The following is a 27,346-nucleotide window of genomic DNA, read 5'->3' as shown; positions in this document are numbered from 1 at the left end:
TTAACAGTACATTTTATTGATGTTGTTGCAGAGATCTTTTCTAACGTACAGAGATCTTTTCTAGCATACAGAAATATCTATTGCCATCACATATTGTCTGTAAACTGTCCAGTAAACTTAGAACTTCTCAAAATGCTGAAGTGGGACATAACACGCAGGAATTAGCAAGTGATTTCATTGAACTGTGAGAAATTAATCTGTGGAGAAACATAGGAGTCTGCAGCATTCAAATCACAACTCATTTTACTAAGTGCAGCTGGAATTGAATCACTAAGGAATTGTGGTTCTTTTCAACCCAGGCCATTCTATGATTCTATGAATCACATATGCTGAGAATTTTTGAAAAACTTCCTTAAAAACTCCAGGTCTCCTATTTCTGAGGCAATAGGGAGCTTTTGTCCTACACTTTGGTGATATTTCTTAGCTATAAACAGCAATATCTGTGCCTACTGGGCATTAAGATAGGGATTGTTTTGTTTTTGATTCCATAAAATTCTCTGATTTGTCTTTCTACTCTTTCTTTGTTAGCTGTTCATCAATTTGAATAAAGCAAATGCAAAACAAGAGGGAAGTAAGTATCTGAATTACTACTTAGTGATTTTTGTTATCAACTTACTACTGAGAAATGTGAGCAAAGGCAGAATTCATCTGTTGTTCTAACTTAATTAAATATTGTATTTTTAATCTCAAGTTCTGAATATTCTTTTTAGATTTCGTAGTTAATGAGCTTTCACAGTAACACAGTTTAGTACATATGTGGGAATTGGAGGATTGGACATAAGCTAGACAGTATGTGCCAATTTAAGTTCACGGTCTGAGTGACTCAGTAATGGGTTTATTTGTGAGTGTATCACATTTTCTTTGTCCGGATTGTGTATACACATCTGTTTGGGTGCATAAATATGACTTTAAAAGGAAACTGGAGCTGAAAATAAAGGTTAGCATAGAAAGTACTGAATGCATGTATTTAAAATGTAAACTATGTAATGTGGAAGTAGAAGAGAGTGTTTTCTTTAAATAATGTTAGCTTTTTTTCTGTTAGCAAAGTATATAAGTAAAAACAACTATCCTTCTTGCATTATCAGAGTATTTATGCCTTTGTTTAATTATTATTGTTAAATAAAGCTGGATCCTGGTGTTTATTAACAGAAATTTTTCCACAGATTTTTACTATGGTAGTGCAAGACTAGATCCCCAGAAGCAAGAAGGCCAGATGTTTGCAGGAAGGGCTGTTTTGCAGTATAGGCTTTTAAATGAAGTTTTTATGTGAACAAAAAGAGTAAGATAGGAACAACAAAGTAATGCTGGATCTCAGCTGTTCTGTTAATGCAGCTGCTTCTATGTAGTCAGATCCAGAACTGCTGTGAAATGATATACATGTGTCTTGTATCTTTAGTGTGGGAATTCCTTTGGCTTTGGATAGGGCTCAGTCAAAAACGTGCTGTTGATTATGTTTTTTCATCATAAGTGCTTCCTTGTCCCATTTGGTTAACTCTCTCAGATGTTGTCAGTGTTGCAGTAAGTATTGTTAAATTTCATTTTGCATCTGCCAACAGATGTACCCAATTAGATATCTCCTTCTTCAAAGGCAGCTGTTTTGTACAGATTCAGTGTAGCCACTACCACCAGGACATGCTTTTAGTCGGGGTAGCTGGAAACGCGGGAGAGAAAAGGGGTATATTTCTAGAAAAAGAAATGAAGTATTTCTGTTTGAGAATATTTACAGTTTTGCCTGAGAAGTACTAGTCATTAAGTTCTGTCTTATTTTTCAGTGAATGTCATTTTTATAATGGCATTTTAAAACTTTTCATACTCTTTTTCTTTTAGGTGCACAGTTGGATAAGATAGGGTTCACAGTCATCAAAAAGTGCATCAGTGCTGTTGAAACACGAGGTAATGATAAACTCAACCAAATGTTTCTGTTTATGAAAGGAGTGGAGCAGTTGGTCTGCTTTTAGACCATGTGATGTGGTTTCCGTGCAAATTTCTGTGAAAGACTACATGGTAGAGATTACACTGACCTGTGCAGGAACTCTCTTCTGTGCAGTTCTAGCCTTTTAAGCATGCCATTAGGCTTATTGTTATGTACACTTCAAAACTGGAGACAAAGAAAAAAGATCTGTGTACAGACAGTATTCAACAAGTGTTTATTGTTTGTACTGTGGAGAATATTTAAGAAAAAGGAAGTCAGTATTCAAAAGTATTTCAGTTCCCAAGGTTCCAAGAATGGATTTAGGTGAGCTACTGCTATCTTTCAAGGATTCAGCGGTCCACGTATCTTTGGTTGAATGAGGTTGATACATCCCTAGAATTTCAAGGAGTATCAAAGATTTTCAGTTATAGATTCTAAACATAATATCAACTACATTTAAAAGCAAACAAACAAAACAAAGTCAGCAAACAAAATAATGACTTCATATGTAGATTGCTCTGGAAATGATGCCTCCTATTTATTTGCATGGAAAGTACAACAAATGCAAGAGCACAATAACACTAGTTAATAGAGAAAATTCTCACATACAAAACACTATTTCTCAACATAGTCACCACCAGTAGCCGTGCATTTTTGCCATAGATTAACAGGAGCCTGCTTGCCATACTTGTAAAAATCTGCACCAGTGGAGGCGAACCACTATCTGTGTTGCCACTGCTGAACTGCACTACACACTACCTCACTGTGCTCACATCTTCTGTTTGGTCCCCACAAATATTCAGGAAGTGCCAGCAAATGTCAGTGGGTGCCATTTCTTTCCTTATAGAGGAATTCAGTTCCACACCTTTGTTTCATACACCCTTCCATGTCAGATGTCATTCTGTCAGACTGCCCTACTGCTGCCATCTGTCGCATGGCAGCAAAATGTAACAGTATTTGTGGGAAGGTTCAGCCTCTATTGCCATACCACCAGCATCTGCCTTTGATGTAGTGGACCAACATAATAAAATAGGAGGTATTACTTTCAGAGACAGACAGCGTTCCCAGAGGACCAGTTTACGTTTTTTGCAATTCTCTGGTACCTGCTGAGCTAAAAACAGTGGGTCAGGAGAATACTCAGTCGTTTATCTCCAAAGAGTTCAACTGAAGAGTTGTGCAGTGGTAAAGAAAAACTGTGTTTTAGATCTGCAGATTTTGTACCTCTGTTTTAAAAACAGTTTTTACTTGACTATTTTACTTTAATGATCACATATCAAAGGCAAGTTATGTTCAACAGAAGAAAGCAGGACAGATGCCTTTTCAGAGATTGTACTTGTGTGCCATGTTTTTATCTCTTTTAATCATAATGGGTGTGAGGTTGGTGTGGGTGGAAAGAGAGGACAGTCTAGTGTGGGAGGAAACTGAGAATAGTCTTGTCATGTCATAGCAGAAAGTCTGGTATTCAGAGAGAGAAGAGCATAACAGTGATATCGAACATAAACTTGTCAATGGCTGGTTAATTTTGCTCAGTTACATTCACTTTTATAAAGCCAAGAACAAAATGATTTCCTTTGAATGAAGAGAAAAATCAAAGATAGTGTCTTGATGTCTTGATTAAAATATATATTTGCTTTTGATTGAGAGTTCTTTTGCATCGCTGGATAATAACAGTGGCTGTGCTTTACCTAACAGAAGATGCTGAGCTATCAAGGCAATGTTACGCTGAGCTTGTCTGTCACATATGGTGCACAGTTCTGGATGGATGCGAATGCATGTTTTGTGTCTGATTGTGGGATTATTCCATTTTGTTTATAATTCTGAACTTAGAATAATGGAACAGCAGTAAAATTTTAAAGAAGCACAGAAGAGCTGTTTGCTCCAGTGTTAAAGACTGTGCATGTTTTTGTGCACAAGTAGTTGGTTGTGCATTTTGTGAGCATGTGGTAGGTAAGTGTGAGAGTAGTACCATTTGCTTTGATTTTAGCCCTACAGGAGCTGCCAATCTGAACAGTGGAGACAGATGGCAGCATTGAGCTATATTTCTTTTCTCTTCATGAGAAAGATAGAAGATGGCGAGGAGGAAGTAGAAAGCATTTTACAGGTAAAAAGAGAAGTCTGATATTACCTTGAGTTGAGAATGTCTCTTGTATGACTGTTTCTGCACTGGGAAACCTGATAACAAACAGTTAAATCTGCACCTCTGTTAATAGCCTGTGTCAGGCACACATGGAGTGGCAGCCATCCAGTAAACTTGCCTGCAGATGTGTTTTCCTTAGAATAGTGTAAATACTTGTTCACTTAAAATACCTTAACTTTCTAAGCATGTTTCACAAATCATGCACCTATATTGAATTCTGGTAACAGAGATACAGGTTCATCGTATGATGAAAACTGCACTGCAGGGCTGTGCTGATCAGAGCTGCTATTAGAGGCAAGTTGAGCCCACGGACAGAGCATCAGCATTTTAGTCAGTGGTAAGCTGTTCCTTGAAATGAGTCACCTTGTCAATTGTGTTCTGTAAATGCCAAGCATTATCAGCCTTTGGTATGCTGAAAATCTGAAATGTACATTAGAAATAGTACTGCTTCAATGGTACTTTTTTTGTTGGTATTTTAAATAAAACATCATTTAATGGTATGTTTAAAGGTATCACCTAAGACCGTGTTGAAATATTAATTTATCTTTGCACTTCTTGGTGTCAGTTAGCAACTAGCTGTGCTTTTTTAGGTTGATGAATTTGAAACTGATCAGTTATCTGATAATTTTTATCACAGATTCATGCTTATTGTTGGAGGAATGTCTAAGTTTCAGTGTGTCATAATTTCAGAGACTTATGCATATCATGTCTTTTAATACTGAGTAGTAGTTTCTCTGGTTTGATCTTAGTCATTTTTAAAACATGAAATGTATGTTGTGGATGTTTGGGGTCAGCACAGTTTGGTTTTTGTGATTTTTAATGTTAGTAACACAGGAAATGATGAAACAGATTCTGAAATAATTAAAGATGTGAATTTGACTATGACAGTATCTCCAGCTTTTTAATTTCTTGCATATAGAAGGCTTGTTTTGTGGAAAGTAGTGGTGGGCATCATATCAAAAAAAGTGTGATGCAGTTTTTCAATGAATTAAAAGGCTTGCTATTACTTTTGTACCAGAACTTTCCTGGACATACTTGCTGCTCTCAGAAACAGATACCTAGTGCATCCTTGTTTGAAATGGACCAAAGTCTGTGTTTATTTTCCCTCAGTGCTGGCAGCCTGCAAGACTTGTATAGCATGCCATCACGGAGTTATTCCGGAGGTTGCTGGAAAACTTACTTGTCTAAATTGATAACTTCATATTCTGAGAAGAGTAGCATTATGGTCACAACTTTTTTTTTTTTTTTTTTTTTTTTTTTTTTTTTTTTTTTTTCTTTTTCTTTTTTGTGGTTCTTTCTTTTCACACAGTTAAACTATGAGCATACTCTAGAGCTGTGGTTTTGGTGACCACAGATGAAATGCTGAAGATCTGACTTACTGTGTTAACTTGAACCAGCTCTGAGATCTAGCTGAAGGCTCAGCAGTATTGCAGCAGTGCTGGCATCCTGGAGAAATTAAAACGCTGATTTGCACAGGTGGAACAACAGAGAAGTAGCAGCTATTGCTGTAGCACATCAGGTTTCCTCTGTTATATGGGACAGAGTTTTGTGCAGTACTAAGAGTGAGGAGTCCATCTAAATCTCAGAGTTCTTGAAGGCTGTGTGAGGAGGAGAAGGGAGAAGAAGAGGGAAAAAGTGTAGCAAGACTAGGCAAGAGGAGGACGAAGAAAACATGAATTTCTCGACACCATATTTTGCTTTGTATTATGATTGTGTCTGACAATAGTTTATTAAAGAACTAGTGCTTTATACTTACTTCATTTACTACTTATTCAGGAAGAACTCTTTTCCTCATATGACTGGTTTTAATTTTCCTTCTCTGGGTTGAAGCTGTTTGGTATTTAAACTGTGAATGCTCTGCAAGTCTGCCTTTGTTGAAATATATTTTGAGTAAGAATGGCATATAATCTGTTACTTGAGAAGATTTCCTTGCAGTAGAAGTACAGGTATTTTGTGGCATTTCTACTCTTCTAGGCCAATCTGAATATAGAAGTACAGTATGGTGGTAATTGTAGGTTGCTGCTTGTTTTGTGGCCTAATAAACATCTTGTCAGCTTCAGGACTGTTACATTTTACCTTCCAGTATACAGGCTCTGCAAATATACAATAGATAGGAAGACATGGTATTGTGCCATTTTCACTCTCTCCTCATCTAATCCTCTCATATGTCTTTAATTTATATATATATATATATATATATATATATATATATATATTTATTTATTTATTTCCCTGGAATAATACTGAGTGTGATGAAGAAAAGGAAAAGTAGGTGATGAAATATGATAGAGAAGTAAATGTGTTTGAGAGGAAATAAAGAAATGAAAGGGAGACGATCCACTGTTTACATGGAATGATAGCAAGAGGCTGAAAACATAGTGCTGTTTATGGCTACTGTATTCATCCCCAGCAAAACCAGAGGTACTCATCTCAGTAATCTGAGGTGGTGCTTCTGAATTTGACTCATATTTGAACCCCAGTGGGTTGGAGTGAGACCTCAAATCTTAAAAGAAAAGCTTCTACAAAACTGAGAAGCCTTGGTTTTGGGGACTTGTACTAGGCTTGAGTTTATTTTATCACAACTTTTTGCCATGCACATGTTTTGGGAAAAAAGCAAAATTATCTTTATTAAATAAATGTTAATTTATCATTTGTTGGCCTGGTTCTTGCATTATTAGAATGTCGCCATTGATGCGTCTAAAGTGTCATTTATAAATCTGAAAACAGCCATTGTTTTTTCAAGGAAAGATTAGCTCTTGCTTCTATTCCTGGTACCTGAAGTAGAATCTTTAAAAGAAAAAAAAAAAAAAAAAAAAAAAAAAAAAAAAATTAAAAAAAAAAAAAAAAAGAAAAAGAGAGTGTACCACAAAAACACACGAGTGAAAGGATTCTTGCAGTGCTTTATTTATAAAGTTGTTCTCATGACTGCATTAATAGTGTATATAGTTTTTTTTACTTTTTAGGATAATTTGTTGCCTGGGGAAAAAAAACAAATGCTAAATTTAGATATTAATGCTGTGTTTGATCTTCTGCTGTTTTGTTTTTTTTCTCTCTCCTTTTGCACAATAGGTATAAATGACCAAGGATTGTACAGAGTTGTGGGGGTGAGTTCAAAGGTCCAGAGACTTCTGAGTTTGTTGATGGGTATGCCTCTATTTTATGATCATTTTTTTTCATATTTTATTTCATGTTTGCTTTACTGTCTGTGTTTAAAATTGAAAGCATCTTCCTGTAGTTGTGTTTTACGTGGACCAACTCTAGTTTGCTTTACTCCATGAAAATTATCCTTATAGCACTGTAAGGTCATCCCTGGTTGAGCACAGAATGCAAGATTTGTTGGTGGGCATACACTAAGAGAACTACTAAGGGATACGTAGGAGTAAATCATGGGCTTTTTGCAAGGCTAATGCAAGTCAGGATGCACTTCTTTACTGTGCAGGTGAATGAGCACTGGCATAAGTTTCCCAGAGGGTGTAGAGTCTTCTCCTTGGAGATCTTCAGAAGCTGCCTGGATGTGGGCCTGGGCAGCCTGCCCTAGGCATCCCTGCTGGTGCAGGACTTGCAGCAGATCGTTTCAGAATGTCATTTCCAACCCCACCATTCTGTGATTCTGTAAAATGAATTCAGAATGGCCTGAGTTTAAGGGTCTGGTCAGATAATTCAAAATTCCAGATTTAAGAACATTTGAAGCTTATTACTTCATTGTTTGATGTTTTCAACCTTCTCCCTTGTCGAAGGTGTACAGATGGTTGCTCATGTGCATCTTCAGTTGATCATTGTGCAAAATAAGGCATTTAAGTTAAGTCTGCTGGTGAGGGGCTCTTTGGTTGAAGTTGAGGAATACAGTATATTAATAATAACTATGTCTGTGCCAAGGTGGGAAGCAGATGGAGGGAGGATTTGTTTTAATAAAGTTAAGTGAAGTAACTCTTATTTGTGGCTAGCATCTTAGACTGTATTATATCTATCTTGCTATGCTTAGCTTTTAATGTTTTTGATTCATAAAATCATTCTCAAAACTTTTTTTCCTTCTGGAAATTTTGATGCATCAGTAGTCCCAGTGACTGTAGTTCTTTTGCTACTCTGCCTTCCCTAAGGGGGGACATAAATAGTGTTGGCACCTGGATGAAATCCCTCATCTGCCTGGTATCTCTCACCCAAGTAGTAGCCTTGACTGCAAGATGTGCTGTGTTTCCCAGTTTCGTGTCCTGAGCACTGACAGTACATGCAGTCAGACAAGACCACTGGGATTAGTTCATTTTTATAGAGCTTCCAAACCTGTCACTTGACAGCAAAGGTCTGATTCTCAGGAATTCATTGGTATGCAAAGAAGCTTGTTTGCAGTTTGCACCAGGCTCTTCTCCAGAACCATGCATGCTCCATCTGTGCTGATAACACAGTGTTCTTTGGCACTGCAAACTGGAGGAAGCCAGAAAGTGAATTCATTTCATTACCCCAGACATTATGTGAATGACAAAGCGCTTTTATATTATATGCTGCTGTCAGTTCAGTGCCACCTGTAAGACTTTTTCTTTTCCCTTTTTTTTTTTTTTTTTTTTCCACTCAAACAGGCTGTCTCTTCAGAAATGATAAGACATCAGGCTTGAGGGCCTGTATATCATATCAGTCTGTCATAATGACCTTGCTAAATATTAATTTCTCGTATCTTACTTTAATCAATATTAACAGCACCCCAAAGTTCTTCATTTGTGCACATAAACCTGCCCAAATCTTTAGAATTTTGCAGCATAACATAGTTTTACAAAAAAAATACGAACTGAGATTAGTAACAATGTCTGATATATAACAGATTCTCATGGTCATTTATCTGTGTTGGAGTTAAGCTCAATAAACAGTAACCATTTTTATCCATTGACCATAGGAAAAAAGACTCGCTGTCATTCAGAAAATCTCAGTAAGATGCATATAATATTATGACATGTTTTTCACTTTTGCACTTACTGGCTTTCTTTGGGCGTGCAGGTCTGGCAGACAATTTTTCCTCCCTGCCATTAGTCGAATCCAAATTAAATAGACTTAGGTTGCCAGTGGTTCAGTAGCAGCTGGAAGAGTTTAGTGGGGATTCCAGCATCTGTTTTTAGTTATTTTTTAAATTAGAAACATTTTTTTCTCATTCCCAAGTTTCCTATAGTTATTTGAAGTGGGAAGAATACAGTGGTATCAAGACAAGACAAAATACCGAATAGAAAAAAAGTTAGACTGCAAGCAGGTGCTCTTTTTCTGATGATTTGTTGAAAGCGATCCTATCTGTGCTCTTTATCTGTCTGTCCTCAGAGAAGAATAAAGAGGGTTTCTTTTTGATATACAGTAGTACAGAGAATTTAAAATGAGTGATTAATCTTTAATCCTTTGTCTCCAGGTATACTCTTAGACACCCTTTTATATGAAAGCTCTGTTCAGAATCATAAAAACCTCATATTAACTTTCTGTATTTTAAAATATTTGATAATATTTCAAAGTATTTTAAGATACCTGTCACTGGCCATGAGTTTCACAGTCTGAAAGACCTGAAGTGCAAAAAAGTCTTCCTAATGGTAACCAAGGGCATTAATAGCATGTAAGTTCTGTCTCTTTCTCCAAGTATTTTCTATAAAATTTGGTAAAGTACACTGAAATTCAAGTGAGTATAAAGTCAACCAGTATGTTTAGAAATCTGCTCTTCTAATTCTGTGAATGCACAGATTTTCAATGTAGTGAAACAAAGTCCTGTGTAAAATGAGGCTCAGTGAGGTTTACCAATTAAAAATACAGTTCTGCTTTAAAACAAAAATACCCCAAACAGTAAAAAAGTAAACAGTAAAAAGCCCCCACAAAGACTTGATTTTGCAGTTAACTTAGTCCTTGAAGTTGCATGTGACCAGCATTGTGCTATGTTATTCTACAAAGGCTGCTCTAGAAGTAGTGCCTCCTATTTCATTATGATGACTCACAGTGGTAGAGGCAGGTTTTGGTGGTACAGAAGTAGAGACTGTACCTTCCTGCTAGTATTCTGTATTTTATTGCTGTGTGATAGAGGGGCAGGCTGACAAAATTATGTCTGACATGGAAGTATGTATGAAGCTGTCTTAGTTTCAGCTGGGATGGAATTGTTTTTTGTGTGTCACTGAATTCCTCCATGCAGAAAAAATGGCACCCACTGACATTCATCAGCACCTACTGAAAGTTTATAGAGACCAAACAGTGGATGTGAGCACAGTGACACACTGGGTAGTATGTTTCAGCAGTGGTGACAGTGGCGTGAAAGGCAAGCCATATTCTGTATGGCCATGCACAGCTGTCACACCATGAAATGAAGAGCATCTCAATCGGCTCATTAGCAGATTAAGAACACAGAACTGTGTACAGAACGGAATATTGGCTTCAGTGCATTAGAAACAATTATGGTAATGTTGGAATATCGTAAAGTTTGCTATGGATGGGTCTCATGCATGCTCACACAAGAACAGAAAGAAGACCACCTGCAAGTTTGTCAGGACCTATTGAAACAGTATGAGGCTGAAGGTGGCAGTTTCCTGGGTTGCATCATCACCAGTTACAAGACATAGTGTCACTACTGGCAGTCCATGGAGTGTTGACATAAGAAATCCCCATTGAAGAATAAATTCAAGGTGCAGCCCTCAGCAAGTAAAGTGATGTGCCCTGACTTTTTGGATAGCAAAGGAGTGATTCTTCTATGTTGCAATGCTAACTAAACTAAAGGCTCAAACTTCTACACCCTGTAGCAGTTTGAAGACTGTGAAGCACATCGCCAACCTTGGCTGGAACAGTCCTACCACACCCATTGTATAGTCCAAATTTGGCACGTGCTGTCTTCCATCTGTCTGGGCTTATGAAAGGTGGATTGCATGGCCAAGATTTTTGTAGCAACACTACCATCACAGCAGCTGTGAAACAGTGGGTCATCTCCTCTGGTGAAGATTTTTATAAGCACAGTATGCAGGCTTTTGTTCGTTGCTGGTGAAAATGTTTAGCTCATGGTGGTGGCTGTGTTTTGTACTGGGAAATTTGCTCAACTAGTGCTATTGTGCTCTTTGTTTCTGTTATAGTTTCCATGGAAACAAACAGGAGGCATTACTTTCAGAGCAGCATACATTATTTGCCACAGTCATCTTGTGTAAATTTGAATGACAAAGGCATTTGATAAATAAAGCGCTCAGTACATTTCCAGGTAAAAGATGCTTTAATCTGATGCCTTCTTGGAAACAGGGATACAGAGTTACTACTAAGTTACAGAGCCATTAGGAAGCTCAGTTTCTGAAAAACACTGGGGGACAAATCCTGTTTCATCTGTGATCTATGTAATAGATCTGATTATGTTAATTTCACATAAAATATCTCTGTGTTTTGTACAGGCTGCTAGGTAGATCAGTTTTCATACAGACTATTGCTTGTAGCGAAGTGACTCAGAAATTGAAGCTTCTACTGATAAGTTCAGTTTTGATTTCTGATTACTGCCTTGTGTGGAAAATGCTGGACATTGCATTTTGTAGAGGAAAACCTTATAGTTTCTTTGCTTTTTTTTAAACAATTATGGTGAATTCTTTATTATTTTATATATAGTATGCATATATACCTACAGTGGGCATACCCCAAATGAAAGTAGGGTCCACTTCTAACCTTATTTTAGTGAACTGTTTTTATAAACTCAAGCTCCCTTATTGTCAGGAAGATTTACATGAAATTTAGAGTTGGTCTGTCAAAACCAGTTCCATAAATATGCTTAGTTATTTTTATAGGTGTACAGTTCCCTTTTCGTGCACGGTGACTGCTATGCAAACAAATAGCATGAAAGCTAATGGAATAAGTTTTGAAATTCTGGTTGAAGTTCCAGATTGTACAGTGGTCTTGGATGTACACAGTGAAAAAGGGAACAGGAATAGTCAGATTATATATTGTTGTGTATGTATATATTTACATAGATGCGTATGTATATGGGGGTGTGGGTAGGGAGCTATGTAGGGCAACTGTCAAACTAAAAGAATCAGAATGAAGCCTTTAATGAATTTTGATGAATTTCTGCAGTCAAACTAAGGTTTGCTTGGAGTTAGTAGCATAGCCAAATTAGATTTTATTGACCAAGAGATAATGAAGTATTTAAGCAATAGCTTACATTTTTTTTAGTATGTTTGTTTTGGAAGTGAAGCGCTTGTGTTTTTTTTTTTTTTTTTTTTTCCAACCTCAGTTTCATTATCACTAAGTTTTATGTAATTGAAAATTTCCTTTGACTGGAAAGGAGAGCTGATGGTTATGAAGCAGTTATTTAAAAACACGGGGTAGGATATTACATAGTGGTTTAATGTCAAAATCCCTATAGATTTTCTTCTAGTTCCTGATGTTACGGCAGTTATTTAAGGAGTTTGGTAGAAAGGTTTTCTTCTCCAAAAAGAGAATTAGAAATCAGAAGCTAGCACGTGAAAACGAGAAAAAAAATAAATCTTTGCCTAACACAGTTGTGAGGATTTTGGGTGGTGGCTGGCTGACTAGTAACAGTCTTGGTTGGAAATGTAATCTGACTTGTATTTTATAAGGGATTTAAATAATTGATATAATGAGGGAGAATATTCAGTTACAGAAAAAATTGGTTGCCGCAGCTTTTAGAATGAAATTATTTAGTCCAGTAAAAGGACAACCCCTTTAATCAAGGCTCCTAATGTGATTTTTTTTTTTTTAAAACGTGTCTGTCGTTTGTCAGGCAGGCAAAGTAACAAATGAATTCTGAGTTGTGTGAATGGTTTAACACATAATCTGTGTCATTCACTCTTGTTGTGGTTTACTGCAGCAACTGACAGGAATATGTAATAATAGTAATGCTTGAGCACTTGAAGTTACAGAATATATTGGACAAATTTGGTTACATACCCGTGGTCTTGACTATCAAATCACTATTGCTTCCTGTTTTTAGATTTACCTTTTGTTTTTCTTGTTCTTTATAATGACAAAACGTTGCAAAACACATAATAATGCCTCAAAAAATCTTCAGCTGATCGATTCCATTTCTGGACATCCCAGCAAAAGAAAGGCAAGGGTGAAGCCACTTGAGAGCTGTAATGATGATTAGGGGCCCAGAGCATCTCCTGTATGAGAAAAAAGCTGAGAGACCTGGGAACGTTGACCCAAGAGAAGACTGAGGGGAGATTGTATCAATGCTTATAAATGTCTAAAGGGTGGGAGGGAAGTGGATGGGGCCAGGCTCTTTTAAGTGGTGACCAGCAACAGAGCAAGGGACAATAGGCACAAACTGGAGCATACAAAGTTCCATACAAATATGAGGAAAAACTTTACCGTGCAGGTAACAGAGCACTGGAACAGGCTGCCCAGAGAGACTGTGAGAGTTTCCTTCTGTGGAGGTGCTCAAAACCGACATAGGTGCTTTCTTGTGGAAGCTGTTTTATTAGGGAGGCTGTACTAGATGACCTCCAGAGGTCCCTTCCAACCCCTAAGTTTCTGTGATTCTGTGATTATTCAGACATATGTCAGTTCAGTTTGATCTGTCTTGTTATGAGACTACCAACTGGACTTCTAAAAGGTGGGAGGAATGGACAAATTGGCATTGATTAAGACTGTTCAAGTAAGGGCAACATTCCAGTAATCTTGTAGAGGAAACTTACAGCCTTTTTCTACTTTTGGAACATCTCATAATGATTTTCATACAATGAAAATGATCATACTGCAGTTGGTTGGCTATTTTCATAATCGGTCCACAATAACGGTTTCTAATGCTTTACATATTTTTGCTTCTAAAGAATTCTCCATCTATTTGTATTTTAAATAATGAAAAGATAAATTGTCCTTATCTTTTTGCGAACTGCTTATGTACATCTTTCTGTGCTTGTTTATACCTGTCTGTTTTATTAAATGTGTGAAAATAGCAATTGCTATATAGTTCTTTTCACAATAAAGAGATTTTTAATCCTTCATTAAATAACAGTGCAGCAATAAAGTGTTTTTTATAACATGAATACAATTATAAATAAAATTTATAAGGAAGTTTGGACATTGTCGAAGTATCACAGAATTGTAGAATCACAAGGTTGGAAAGGACCTACAAGATCATCTAGTCCAACCGTCCTCCCATTACTATTGCTACCACAAACCACTAACCCAGATCTCGTAGCTCCTCATCCAGACGTCTCTTGGACACTGCCAGGGATGGCGACTCCACCACCTCCCTGGGCAGCCATTCCAGTGCTTGACCACCCTCTGAGAGAAAAAGGTTTTTTTATGTCTAATCTAAACCTCTTCTGGTACAACTTGCAACCATTTCTTCGGGTCCTGTTTGTTGCCTGTGGGAAGAGGCCGAAGTCCTCACTACAGCCTCCCTTCAGGAGGTTGTACAGTGTGATGAGGTCTCCCCTGAGCCTCCTCTTCTCTAGACTAAATAATCCCAGCTCCCTCAGCTGCTCTTCATAAGACCTGTGCTCCAGACCCCTCACTAGTTTCATCTGTTTTATTAATTATAGAATAAAATGAAAAATACTACTTGAGCAAATACACAGTCATGTTTAATGTGTTCCTGTTCTTTTAAGACACTGATTTAGCATCAGTTTTTTCACATCTCTCTTCAATTTCTGAATATTTTCTAGATGCAAAAACCTGCAATGAAGTTGACCTGGAAAACTCAGTAGACTGGGAAGTGAAGACAATTACTAGTGCTATGAAACAATATCTGCGGTGAGCTTCTCATTCACTTTTTTTTCATACCATCTATTTTTTATTCTCATAAGCTGTGTGTTAAGAAAAGCAGGTATGTAGGTATGTAGCATATGTTCTTTTTCTTTTATGAACAGCAGTGCATTTTCTGCAAATACTGTGTTTGCTGTTTGTCTTGGGGTGAGCAGAATAATTAGCAAAACTAATATTTATGTTAATGCGAAAAGTTGTTATGTTAGATGTATTGGAACATCAGTGGTGGTTCAGAGATCTGAATTGTTAGTAAACTTTCTGAAAGCTGAGACTATTGCAAGTGTTTTCTGCCTTTTTGTGTTTGAATATAGTAGAATGAAAATGGGAACGTTTATGAAATCTTGAGATTTTCTCTCTTTTTTTCCTCAACCTTGCTCTTGGTATTCTAGATGAAATGTTAACAATATTCTGAATATTAAAAGTAAGAATTTTAGTTGTTCTCTGTTCAAATGGCTTGGCTGATTCCCAATCAAGATATTCTACTAAATTGTTTAAGAGCTTTATTATATTTCTTGTATGTGTTGTAAATTTAGTATTTTTAGTTTTCTGGTTTTAATATGGAAGCCACAATCAAAGAATGCTGAAGAAATATTTGGAAGACAAAGGTTTTAGGAAATGTAAGAATCAGAAAATGTGTTCATCTGAAGAAGTATTTCCTGCCTACGGTATTTCCTACCTGAGTCTTTATTCCAGTATTTCATTAAGTGTCATTGAAGTGAGCTTAATGAATCAAGGTTATAACTCTCATGTTTGAAATCTGAATTGCATTATTCAATGCATTTTATATTGATGACTAAAGTTTTCAGTTTTAGTTTTCCATTTGCAAAGGCTTTGGTATTATTTGCAGATGGCTGCTGGTCAGCAAATTTAACTGTTTTAGTTTACTTACAACAGAGCACTGATTTATGATTCATCGCATTTTAAAAACCCCAACAAAAGTTGAATCATAGAATCTTAGAATCACAATGTTGGAAAGGACCTACAAGATCACCTACTCCAGCTGTCGTCCCACCACCATTACTACCACAAGCTTCTAAACCGTATCTTGTAGCTTCTCTTTTGAGCACTGCCAGGGACAGCGACTCCTCCATCATATTACATAATATGTAATTCAGTGAAACTGATACATTCAGTATTGTATGTTAAAGGGGTGCTTACAATAGATGGGAGGCTTTGCTTCAGCTCATGGGATATGAATGCATACATTTAGGCTTATGTTCTTCATCCTTTCCTGACTTTTGTGTTTTCTGTGCGCACTAGGAATCATTGAAAACATGGGCCATCATAACAGTGTTTCTTCCAGTGCAATGACTGTACTACTGAATATTTAAAAAGGTTTACTGCTTAGAATAAATACAGGTAGAATGGAATGTAAATACATTTATTATGTTATCCTTGTTTTACAGAAGCCTTCCAGAGCCACTGATGACTTATGAGTTGCACGGAGAATTCATCATTCCTGCCAGTAAATATTTGACAGTAGTTCAAATAAAAATCTTTTTTCATAGTAATGTCGTAGCCTTAGGAGGATGTGCAAATGCAGTTTCAGAAAGAAGTTTTTCAACCTAGTAAAAATACAGAAATCAGAAATCACAGAATTTTTAACAAAATAGAAACTTTAATGTGTGTTCAGATGTACTGTTCAGATGTACTGTGTGTCACATGCAGTGTATGTGGTGGCAGACAGATTTGTGACAGGCATAGCATAGCATGTTTTTCACTTTAATTTATAAGTTTTTCAGTTATGCAGTCTAACTAATTACCTTAATTATATAATGAACATCTACTTGGACTGAGTTTTTTTTTTCTTCCATTTTATGATGCTTAGTAAAAGAAAAGACACTAACTCAGGCTCATTTAAATCTTTAATGCACAGCTGCCTGACCCTTGCTTTCAGTGCCTTGTTAGGTCTGTATCCAGGCTGCCTTGAATGTTCCTCATGTATTAGTGGAAGAAAGGAATGAACAGGACAGATTAAACTATTGGCAGTTCAAACACAAACTTGGAAAAGACAGAACAGCACTTGTAGTTCATCTGTATTATATCTAATATACATGGAATTTTTTGGAAGAGGACTGACAGAAACAGTATAAGTAATTTTTGGCAAAGTATCAAACAGATATATAGATGATTTTCTTTCCAGCTCGTAGCACTTCTGGCAAACCATAAAAAGCAAAATTAAAATAAACTTTGAGACAATTGTTTTATCTTCTTTGGTTTGCTTTAATGACTTTTTAAGACTGCAGACTGTGTTTGTTTGTAGTCTTTAATTCATAATGAGAATTAGCCCATGCAATTAATTGCCAAAACACTTTTCAGAAGCCAAGTGCTTAAACAGAATTCAAGATTGTATTACCTAAATGGTAAGTCTGCCCACTAGGATTGGAAAGGATTAAGTAAGTAATTTCTTGATCTATGAAGCTTTGCCAGCAGTTTCTCACTGTGTTTTCCCTTCTGTATTTTGTAGTCACCTTCAAAGAAGAAATCATTCAAAGTTATGTGTTCTAAACAGTAGAACGTTCATAAATACTAAACAATTTTCTACAGAGGCTGAGTATATGTAGCAGGGAGGTAAATCTAATCAACAGTGCGGATCTGTGTTTAAGTGAGGTTAAAAATAGGTATTCAGTGTTGTTTCCTATGTTGGCTATAAAAAAATCCAACCACAAAGAACCAACAGGAATAGAAAGGTATATCCTCTTCTCTGAAACTGTTCTATATATATTCAAAAAAGAAAAAGAAAGAAAAAAAAAAAAAAAAAAAAAAGCCAAGATAAAAAGGTTCTTAAAGTTTTCCTTTCTTTACATGTATCATGATGGATTGTAGTTATGTAAGATTTAACTGTATCTTGTGATTAAGTTGCTTAGATATCCCTCACTTAGTACTTGTGTTTTCACATGTATATGAAGTATTATTGTTTTAAAGAAGGCTTAAGTTCTTATGGCTGTCCGAACTTTGATTAGCTGATCAAGAACTAAACATTTTGTGTTTTGTAACCTTTTATCCTGAAATCTATGCAGTGATGTCCACTGCAAAAGAATAGAAAAGCATCCCTAAAATGCATAGCAGTGTGCAAGGAATAATGGCAAAAAATCTTCAGCAGTATGCACCAAAGAAATACGTTGGGTGTTTTATATATGAAATACGCTTAGCGATTAATGTTGCCTTAGATTAAAATGGGACCTAAAGCAATCAAAGCTTCTTGCATTCTCAGTAGGTGCTAAATTTTTCTGTTTATATACCTTTTACTGAGTATATTGTATGCAAGAGAAATACTTCCACCCTTTTCACAAGCCACTATTTGGGTGTAATTTTATGATTTAATATAACCTTGAGAAGTGGATAGGTGGTTTGTTTCCATTCTTTACAGATTCTTATTTTTATCTGTGTACTAGTAAAATACATAGAAGCAAAAGTCATTTAATTATACAGAACAAAAAATTAAAATGCCAACAAAATAGTACCAACAAAACTGAATTCTTGTGATGAGGGCAATCAGTAATGCTTGAGCATAAAGTAGAATATGTAAGTTGAAGCAAAGTGTATGCAGTATGTTTTAATGCAGGAGTGGAAGTAGCTTTGTTTTTCTGCTTTTGTTTGTTTGTTTGTTTGTTCTGAGCAGCTTATTTGTTTCTTTGTCCTGTAGAAAGTGGGAGTCCTGAATCTCGAGTTAATGCTGTTCACTTCTTGGTTCATAAACTCCCAGAAAAGAACAAAGAGATGCTGGACATTTTGGTGAAACATTTAGCTAAGTAAGTGTTACGACCTGCTTTCCTGCCTTGTCAGAACCCTTGTCCTTATCTTTCTTGAACTGCAAAGAGCCTAGTTAGTGTGGCTGGAGCTGAAGCCCGTCTCAGTGCTGTCATACACAATACCAAGAACCAAACATGCAAAGGCAGACAAGACGTTTGACTCATGCTGTGTATACTTTGGAGGGAATGGCAGAAATCTAATCCGTTAATGAAGCCATGTAAGTATTTACTTTAGCGGTCCTGCCAGCAGTTGAGGGTTTGATTGAAGTGAGAAGGTGAACATTATACTTTCTCTTTGCAAATTCTGGCAAAGTGAATAGTGGAGATCTGTTAGCAAATTTAAGTTGGTTTCACACTTGCCCTGGTCCAAGGCTAAGTGCATTTTATATATTTAGGTTCAGAAAGAGGCTGCTTTTGTTTTAAAATTGCCAGTAGAAGAATGGTTTTTCTGTTTTCCAGTGTTCAGTATGACTTTATTTGAAGAAATTTTGCAGAAAACAAACTTCTAAAAAATGAATTAAGGAAATGTAATGTTTTCATTTGTAAAGTAGACTGCAGTTTCCAACAGTAATGGAAATTTTTCATAACCTATTTCCTGTTTTTTCCTTCAATTCTTTTCTGAAAGTGTTTCAAAGCATGCCAAAAGGAATCTAATGACTGTAGCAAATCTGGGGGTGGTATTTGGACCAACTTTAATGAGGCCTCAGGAAGAAACTGTAGCAGCTATCATGGACCTGAAGTTTCAGAATATCGTTGTTGAAATCCTTATAGAAAACCACGAGAAGGTAAGTTTCGATACATCTCAGTATTTCTGAACAGTTTTTAAATTGATCTGTTTGGCTTAATGTTTAGCATGGGATTAAAAATTGTTACAAATTAAAGAATATCCTCTGTATATTATAAGCTTTTGGCAATTTATACTCAATAAATATACTGGTTCATAGGTGAACTTACTTTTCTGAAAGCATATTTCCTGGCAGTATCTGTGCTTCTTATGCAAACGGATTTTCATTATCATATTTGTTTGTGTTTTGTTTGTGAGCAGAAGGGACTGGAGAAGAAGAATCTTTTAGCTCTTACTTTAAATACTTTGACCAGGGTTTCACTGGATTAATTGTTCTGCGTCTTAATTTTTCCCAGAGTTCACGCAGTAAAATAAGACTTTACTGTACCGTGAGGTTTTGGGGTAAAAAGCATTATGAGGGAGCCAGATATTAACATTTCTTTTGTTTTCAGCTGAATATGTGTTATTTTAAGCCCTTGTGTTTGAGGTAATACTGAAAATAGAAATAGTTGTTGTTTTGGCAGCTGCAAGTTACTGAGATGACTTATCTATACAAGATATGTTACTATTGCCTCCTTGTTTGGGTGCTCCTTTCGAAGTCCTTCCATGACTTAGCTGATTTCTGGAACTAGATGTTTAAGATTTAAGATCCTCTGAGCTGGGAAGATATGCAGTATCTCCATCGTTCTTAGTTTAAAAAAAAAGAAAGAAGAATAAAATGCTTTGGAAAACTTCTAGCACCTTCTTTCTGTCTTAAGCACTCTGAGCAGTGAAATCATTATTTCTTTTAAAGGTTAACAGTGTTGAAATTGGCTGCCTAAGTCAAGTCTTATCTACTTTAAACAACATCTCCCACAAGTTTTACTCACAATGCAGTTGTGCTGCCTCTCTGCATGGTACACGCTAGGCAAAACTTCTTTTGTCATAGTTTTATCTACATGGTGCGTTTTGTTGGCTTAGTTGACTTAGGATGTGATGCTGCCCACACATACACCTTGAGCAGATACAGTTCTTTTCTATTGGGAAATGATTCAGCAGCAGATGTGGCTTAAGTCCTAAGAGATAAATATTCGAAGAAGTGTAAGCTCTTTTTTAACCTTATAAATGAAACTAAATAGTGCAGTAAGGTCATGATTATGTTGTTATTATACTGGCCACGCAGATCAAGAAAAAGTGAATAGAGAGTAAGTGGATTGAAGGTGTTTTAACGGCATATAGAAGCTGGGTTTAGTTCTGCCGACCACAGATTAGCACCAGTTTATTGGTATGCCTACTTAGTCACATGCCCTTAGAAACTGGAGATCAACACCAACATTTGAAACATTAGTTGTGCTGGCCTTTCTGGCTCTTCTGAAAATACAGAGAAGCAAAGAACTGAAAATAAATCAAAATGATACTGTATCATTTTCCATAACTCATTGTCTTCATGTCTTCTTTAGAACTCGAAGGCTGTAACTTTTTTGAGGAGATTTCTGTCTTTTCACTGTAATTTCTAACAGTGACATTGCCAGAAGTGGTCTGCCTGCAGCAACTTCTCTCCCACACTAGATCTGCTTCAAAGAGGGAAGGAGGCCTATGTGACCTCTGCATATTTATACTTTGTGTATTTACATTTTATAGCAAAGGGGAAAGAGTGTTATACTTGAGAACATAATGAGGAAAGTATAGTCAAATTGAATATATTGCCTTTAAAAGTGAATCTTCTTCTCTTAGGATGGACCAAGAAAATACTGTTACCAGCAAACAGGCTTTTTGAAGATCTGTTTATTTTAAATTATTTTGAAATTCTATGCATTTCAGTCTTTCTAAGCATTTTGTATTATGGTTTTATTTGTTTGCTTTAATATCTCTGGTGAAGTCTAGGAAAAGTCTCCAGCTGTAAGTTAGATACTTTAAACATTTCATCAACCACTACTCTGAAAATTTTCACAGAATTGTTTGTGTTGGAAGAGCCCTTTAAAGATAATCTCTTCCAGCTCCCCTGCAATGAACAGGGAGCCTACAGTTACATCAGGTTGTTCAGTGCCCCACCCAGCCCCTGAACTTGAGTGTCTTTAGGTATGAGGCATCCACCACATTTATGGCAACTGCTCCAGTGCCCTACTACCCTCATTGTAAATACTTACTCCTTTTATCCAATCTAAATCTTTTCTCTTTTAGTTTCCCCTTGTCCTATCATACAACAGACTGTGCTAAAGTGTCTGTCCCCATATTTCTTATAATGCCCTGTTAGATACTGAAAGGCCGTTCTCAGGTCTCCCCAGAGCTTTTTCTTCTCCACACTGAACAGCTCCAGCTCTCTCAGCCTGTCCTTGTAGGAGAGGTGTTCCATCCCCTAGATTATTTTTGCGGCTCCTCTCTGAATGCACTCCAACAGATCCATGTCTCTACTGTGCCAAGGATTCTCCTGTACTGAGGACTGTATCATATGGATGCAGTACTCTATCCAGGAGAAACCTTGTTGGTGTGGAGTAGAGGGACAGGATCACCTCCCTCCACATGATGACCATGCTTCTTTTGATGCACTCTATGATGTGGTTGGCTTTCTGGGCTGTGAGGGTATTTTTAGGAGCATCTACTAATATAATCCAAGTCTGGAACTATAGAAATGTGATGGGGTCAAGATAGAGGCATACTGGCAGAAACTTAAAGCAACACATCAAGCTTCATGTCTATGTAATATATGTCTCTGGCAGACTGCAGCAAATGTAGCAAATGAAACGGTTAATAAAATTCCAAACTGTAGGAGCAATAGCCATTGTTATTTACCATTTAAATACAGTAATTTGGTAAGCCAAGTGGTAAAAATGACTGTGATTTCTCAAACATTTAGTATCATGTTGTCTTGCTTTGTGTACTGCTTTACTGAAGGAGCTCTACAGTCTTTTTGGGGAGGATAACATGATTGTGTTATTGGCTTTGAAATCCTGTCATTGCACTGTCATCACTCTTTGAGTCCTAATTAGAGAATTTCAGTGCAGTTTATATATGGGAACATGGATATGGATATGGAGATTTGCCCTGAGATAAGAATATCTCACATTGTGCATGAGCTTTTTTTTTTTTTTTTTTTAAGCTCTTTTCCTGCTAGCTAGAAACCAACAAGTGCAGTTTTCACTTTAAATAAAGTCTGCGTACATACATCCAAACTGTGGCTATTAACTGATCATAGTATATTGAAAACAGTATGTTTTGCAAAGTCAGAGTGCTGAGATTTGAATGCTGGACAGTAGGTTGTGCAGCAGATGTATCACTTGAGGGGCACTAGAATTGCACAGTCATTAAGATGACAACAAGAACAGAATAGCGTTAAGGAAATAATTGTTTAGCTTTTGTTCTCGTCAGTTGTGGATAAATCTCTTCTTGGCAGAGTATTTCTCAGTCTCCAGGCAGAAGATGAGCTTCAGAAAGACATTTCTACTGTGAAAGAAAAAGCAAAATATAGTTCCAAGCTGATATTTTATCCAGGATGCTCAGAATCACTAGTAGAAAAGAGGCTGGCACAGAGGAGAATAAGACTTACAAATTGTCTTGCATGCATCTGCCATATAGCTCTAGGGGGAGGCCAGCCAGATATGCCAGACAAAGTAGAAGCATGTTCAGCTTTGGTATTGAATGGACTGTTGTTTTGCAAGGAATTGTGATGTTTTTTGCTGACTGGCTGTACACACTCTTAATCTCCTTTGCTTTGAAGGTACTTAATGACAGTGTAATTTCATATTTGGCTGTCTTGTCCTCTTTAGCCATATCTGTCTGGTCTTTTTTGATTTCTGTGACCCATGTCCTTCCCTTAACTAAAAAAGCATCAAGAAATTCTTTTTTGTGTCTCATCATCATGTTCATTTTACTGTGAAGCTGAACTTTTCCTTGCTTTTCACTTTCTGAGTTAATGAACTCAGCCTTACTGCAGCTGTGTTTGTACAGTGCCTGGAACAATCTTTGTCTTGCTCTTTAGGTAATCCTGCGATGAATCGTGATCGTCAATTTGAACCAAAACATTTTTTGCTTTCTTTTCCTCTCTTCTCCTAAATTAATTTCATGGGTATGAATTAGTTTTTCTTGCCAAGGGTTTCACAGACTGGAAATCTTGGTCTTCTCAGGTCTTCCGTTCTTGCTTTCTGACTTGCACTGAGGAAGAAAAGCAGTACATGTTACAATTGCCTGAATAGCATGCATGTGTTCTTTCTGTTCATTGTAATATTTTGGGATCTCATTGGAATGAATGTCAGTATTCAGAGGAGTTATTTATTTGCCATTGAGAAATGCCTCTGTGGTAATATGATCCATTTTGGTTTCTCAATTCCCTGAACGTTATTTTAAGGGGGAGGAAAAAAAAAGGCTAAGAAATGAAAGAAGATGAGGGAGGAGGTTGGAATAAAAAATCTCAGTGGGACTGGAACACGTAAACCGGTGTATGGGGGAGGAAAGAATAGTGAGTACAAATACCAAGACTGGAAAAACAGAAAGAAGATGAAAATTACAGTGAAAGTAAATTAGAAAAAAGAAAAGAGGGGAGCTTGACAGAAGTCTGTTAAATGAGACTGAAAAAACAGAGCCTTCTGAAAGGGAATAGGCACAGCAGATTGTAACGTTTTCTTTAATTCTAACGACTTACAGGTAAGTTTAGCTGAAAGATGTTGGTTTTGAAAAACTCTATACTTCCAGTACAAATATTGTTTTCCATATTAGTCTCCACAGAAATGGCAAAAGTTTTACATACATTGAACAAAACATGTCTTTATTTTGGTGTTATGTTTTGCTTAAAACTGTTGTATGGAGCAACTTTTTTTTAATGAAACATGTTTTGTTTTGTTTTTTAGTTTAAGTAGACCCATTTAGAATTTTCTTTTTAAACTAAAGGGAAAAAAAAAATGCTACTGAGCTCTTAAGCCAACATCAACTTCATTCAGTAATATTTGGAAAATTCTTAGTCTTAAAGCGTATTACAGTACATAGTACTTTCAGTGTTCATCAGATGGGAGAAATAAAAGCAAGCGAATTCAGATGTTCATCTGAGAGCACGGAGCAGCACTCAAGTGTGTCCGTGTGTCTCCTCCCTATTACAGGTAAATGTTTAAGAGCCTTCAGGGTGTAGTGGCACTGGCATCCTCTAAACTGAGACTGTGTTTTGATATTAAAGAATGTCTTTTGAAATGATAGTAACAGGGAGTAACTGGACGTATGAGAAATACTATAGTGGACTTCTTTTAGCTTTTTTTTGTTTTCCACATTGCATAGCCATTGGCTGCAATGGAAGAACAGGAAACAGTGTACTGTAATTGTGGTGGTTTGCTGTGGTGTAGCAATTTGAAACCTACCCAAGCTGAATGTTTCCCAAGTCAATAAGCATTTGACTTGAAGGGGAAAATAAAAAATAAATAAATAAAAGTAATCTCCAGTAAAGCAGAATTTGCAAGGAAACAGCACTGGCCTTACTTTGGGAAGGTATTTACATCTGCTTGTCTTCAAGCATGTAACTCATCAGAAGTGTCATTGAAGCAATTCCTGTAGTAAAAGCGTGTGCTTTAATGATTGTCTGGATACAAAGCAGAAAGAGCAGCAGGCACAGAAAAGAACTTGACTTCATGTTTTTGGGTGGAAGTGACATCAGCTCTTTCATTCCACTATAGCATGCCCAACCTCTTCAAACCCTTTCTTTACTCTATGAATACAAAAAATCCCTTCTGTATGAGATCCACATATGAAGCACTAATTGACTAAAAATCTTGGTTCTGCTTAAGACTACTGTTCACTAAGTCTTAATGCAGTTTGTGCATAGTGAGAAGACTGCATATCAAAACTCCATTCATTTCAACTCCAAAGCTGTGACTGCAGCTTTCATTGGTAAATAAAGCATTAAATTTTCAAGCATTTTTTGCTGTTAAACTAAGTAGATCGATCCAAGTAGCATGCTGCCTTATTGTTTCTAATGACAGAAGAGTGGGTAACAGTGGAATGTATGCTTGTGTTTTGGTATGTGCTCTTCAGAATTCTAGTAAGCTTTTGCCCTACTGAAGAGAATGGTGTATTTTAATCAATTTAACAGAGTTTTGAATAAACAAAATATGACAGGCAGCTGATGTTTATTTATGTGTTCCATTTACACTTAAGGAAGTGTCAGTACTTCATTGTTGTGGGTGCTAGAAATACCAGTGGAGAATATTTTCTTTACCTCCAAAGGCATAATGTAAGATATATATAAAAATGCTTTTTAATAAGAATAAAGACCAGAAAAACTACAGTATAGGGAAGATTTCAATCCTTGTAGTGGCAATGGGTTAATTATATGACAAATATAATGACGGGGTTGTGTGGTATGGTTGGAACTCTGTCATTTCCAGATAGCTTGATGTTTCAGTGACACTGTAGTAGAGTGTCAAATGCAAGTTTTTATTGTTGGTATATAATCATTAGTATTACTGTGTATAAAATTTGGAGAAAACTAGATTTTACCATATATATTTATTTGTATTTATTTATTGCAAGGAAAGAAGAGATCATGTTTGTGTGTTTGGCCATGGTTGTTGCTTTTGCTAACTTCTTAACTTAGGTTTCTAAGTGCCACATTTAACTTCTTGAGACACCTCATGCTCTTTGTAAGAGCAAATGTGTGCAGATATTCACATTCTACATTATTTTTCATCTAGTAACTAGGTAAGAGTATGTTATGTTTTAGAAAGCTAGGTCAGTGGATTAGGTATTTAATCTTTTCCTTTAAAGGCTTTTATTTATTTGCTTGTTTGCTTGTTGTTGTTCTTTCTGGTATTTCCTGTAGCTAAATGAGATAAACAAAACTACTGTGTGTAAAACTGTATTGTTTATGGATAACCTTATTTAAAAAATTCTCCTTGAAGTAAGTAACAGTAGGTGACTATAGAAGGGAAGGTGCATATGCTGTTTCTGCTGTTGCAATGCACAAATGTGTATGTATATCAAGCTTGGAGTATTGTTAACTCTGTCATTTCCTTCAGTCCTTCAATGAATAAAATGTCAGCAGTGAATGGGCTGCTATCCAGAGCATTCTTCTCATGAATTGTTAAAAGGTGGAGAGATGTGATACAGTGAATGTTGCAGTTGTTGTATCAGTAACACTACTTTTAGAAAGGCTGAGTCAACAAATTCATAATTTACAAGCGACCAAAGGACACATTTCTAACCTTCGTATGTTTTTTTTTTTTCTTTCATCCTTTCACATCTGTCCTCCAGACTGCAATGTCACGTTCTCTAGGCTAAATTTAGTTTCTTCACTAAAGCTCCAACTTGAACTATGGGGTTAAAGGCAGTCAGGCCAAATGGGTGGCTGTTGGAGTCTACATGTCTACACATCAGATTTACCTCAAACTTCCCTCAGTTCTTCTGTCATTCTAATAGTTTGCAATTTGTCTGGAGCAGTAGATCTTATTGTATTAAGAGGTGCAAACAGCAGATACTCCTGTTTTAGTATCTGGTTAAGATTCATGGCACCTACAGATCCCTAAAATAAGTATTTCATTTGGTTATAGGTAACACAGATTGTCTCAGCAAGCGATATCTTTGCAGTGAAGAAGAGGCTGCCTTGGGTTGTTGTTTTCTTTGTTGTTGTTGTTTATTTTGGAGCTTTTTGGGTTGTCTCTTGTCTCCCAAGCAGGGATGTTTCCTGTTCTTTACTTTATGATTTCTATTCCTGTTCTTTTCAAGCTGCAGACTCTGTTGCACTGTAACTGGAGTGCAGTAGGCAACTTCAGGAGCAATAATTGATGCTTTCTGGGAAGTGGCCCTCTAGGAGTTTAACTTCAGGAATCTCTCAACTTTTCATCTGAGTTTATTTTTTTTTCCCAAATATGATGACAGTGAATAGTGTATAAACGTGTCTTGTGGTTTGTAGTGAAATTCTAGCCTCAAAATCCAAAGCTTCAGAAAATCTGCATCCTCTGCAGCCTCATAGAAGACAGTTTATAGTAGATCATATTGTATAGGGACACATTGATAACCTTGGGAAGTTAAGTTACTTAAAGATTCTAATCAAGTCATTCATTTTTGTAATTGAATTTTATATTTTAAAAAGTATTTGATGTGAT

At 36.5% G+C, this 27,346-nt stretch overlaps 1 protein-coding gene across 2 annotated transcripts in view; it reads left to right on the top strand.

Moving 5' to 3' along the window:
• ARHGAP10 (Rho GTPase activating protein 10) overlaps positions 1-27,346 on the top strand; it is a 126,228-nt gene that overhangs the window by 59,373 nt on the left and 39,509 nt on the right. The window contains exons 12-18 of one of the 2 annotated variants that reach the window (XM_072334661.1): positions 529-571; positions 1,828-1,893; positions 7,119-7,193; positions 14,654-14,741; positions 16,160-16,218; positions 18,400-18,505; positions 19,131-19,290. In XM_072334661.1, coding sequence (XP_072190762.1) covers positions 529-571; positions 1,828-1,893; positions 7,119-7,193; positions 14,654-14,741; positions 16,160-16,218; positions 18,400-18,505; positions 19,131-19,290 — 597 coding nt within the window. The remainder of the gene's footprint in view (positions 1-528; positions 572-1,827; positions 1,894-7,118; positions 7,194-14,653; positions 14,742-16,159; positions 16,219-18,399; positions 18,506-19,130; positions 19,291-27,346) is intronic. The other variant, XM_072334663.1, reaches the window with a different exon arrangement.

The sequence above is a fragment of the Excalfactoria chinensis genome, chromosome 4 (assembly GCF_039878825.1).
Source record: "Excalfactoria chinensis isolate bCotChi1 chromosome 4, bCotChi1.hap2, whole genome shotgun sequence".
Classification (NCBI taxonomy): Eukaryota; Metazoa; Chordata; class Aves; order Galliformes; family Phasianidae; genus Excalfactoria; species Excalfactoria chinensis.
This window is presented reverse-complemented; position numbering and strand designations above follow the sequence as displayed.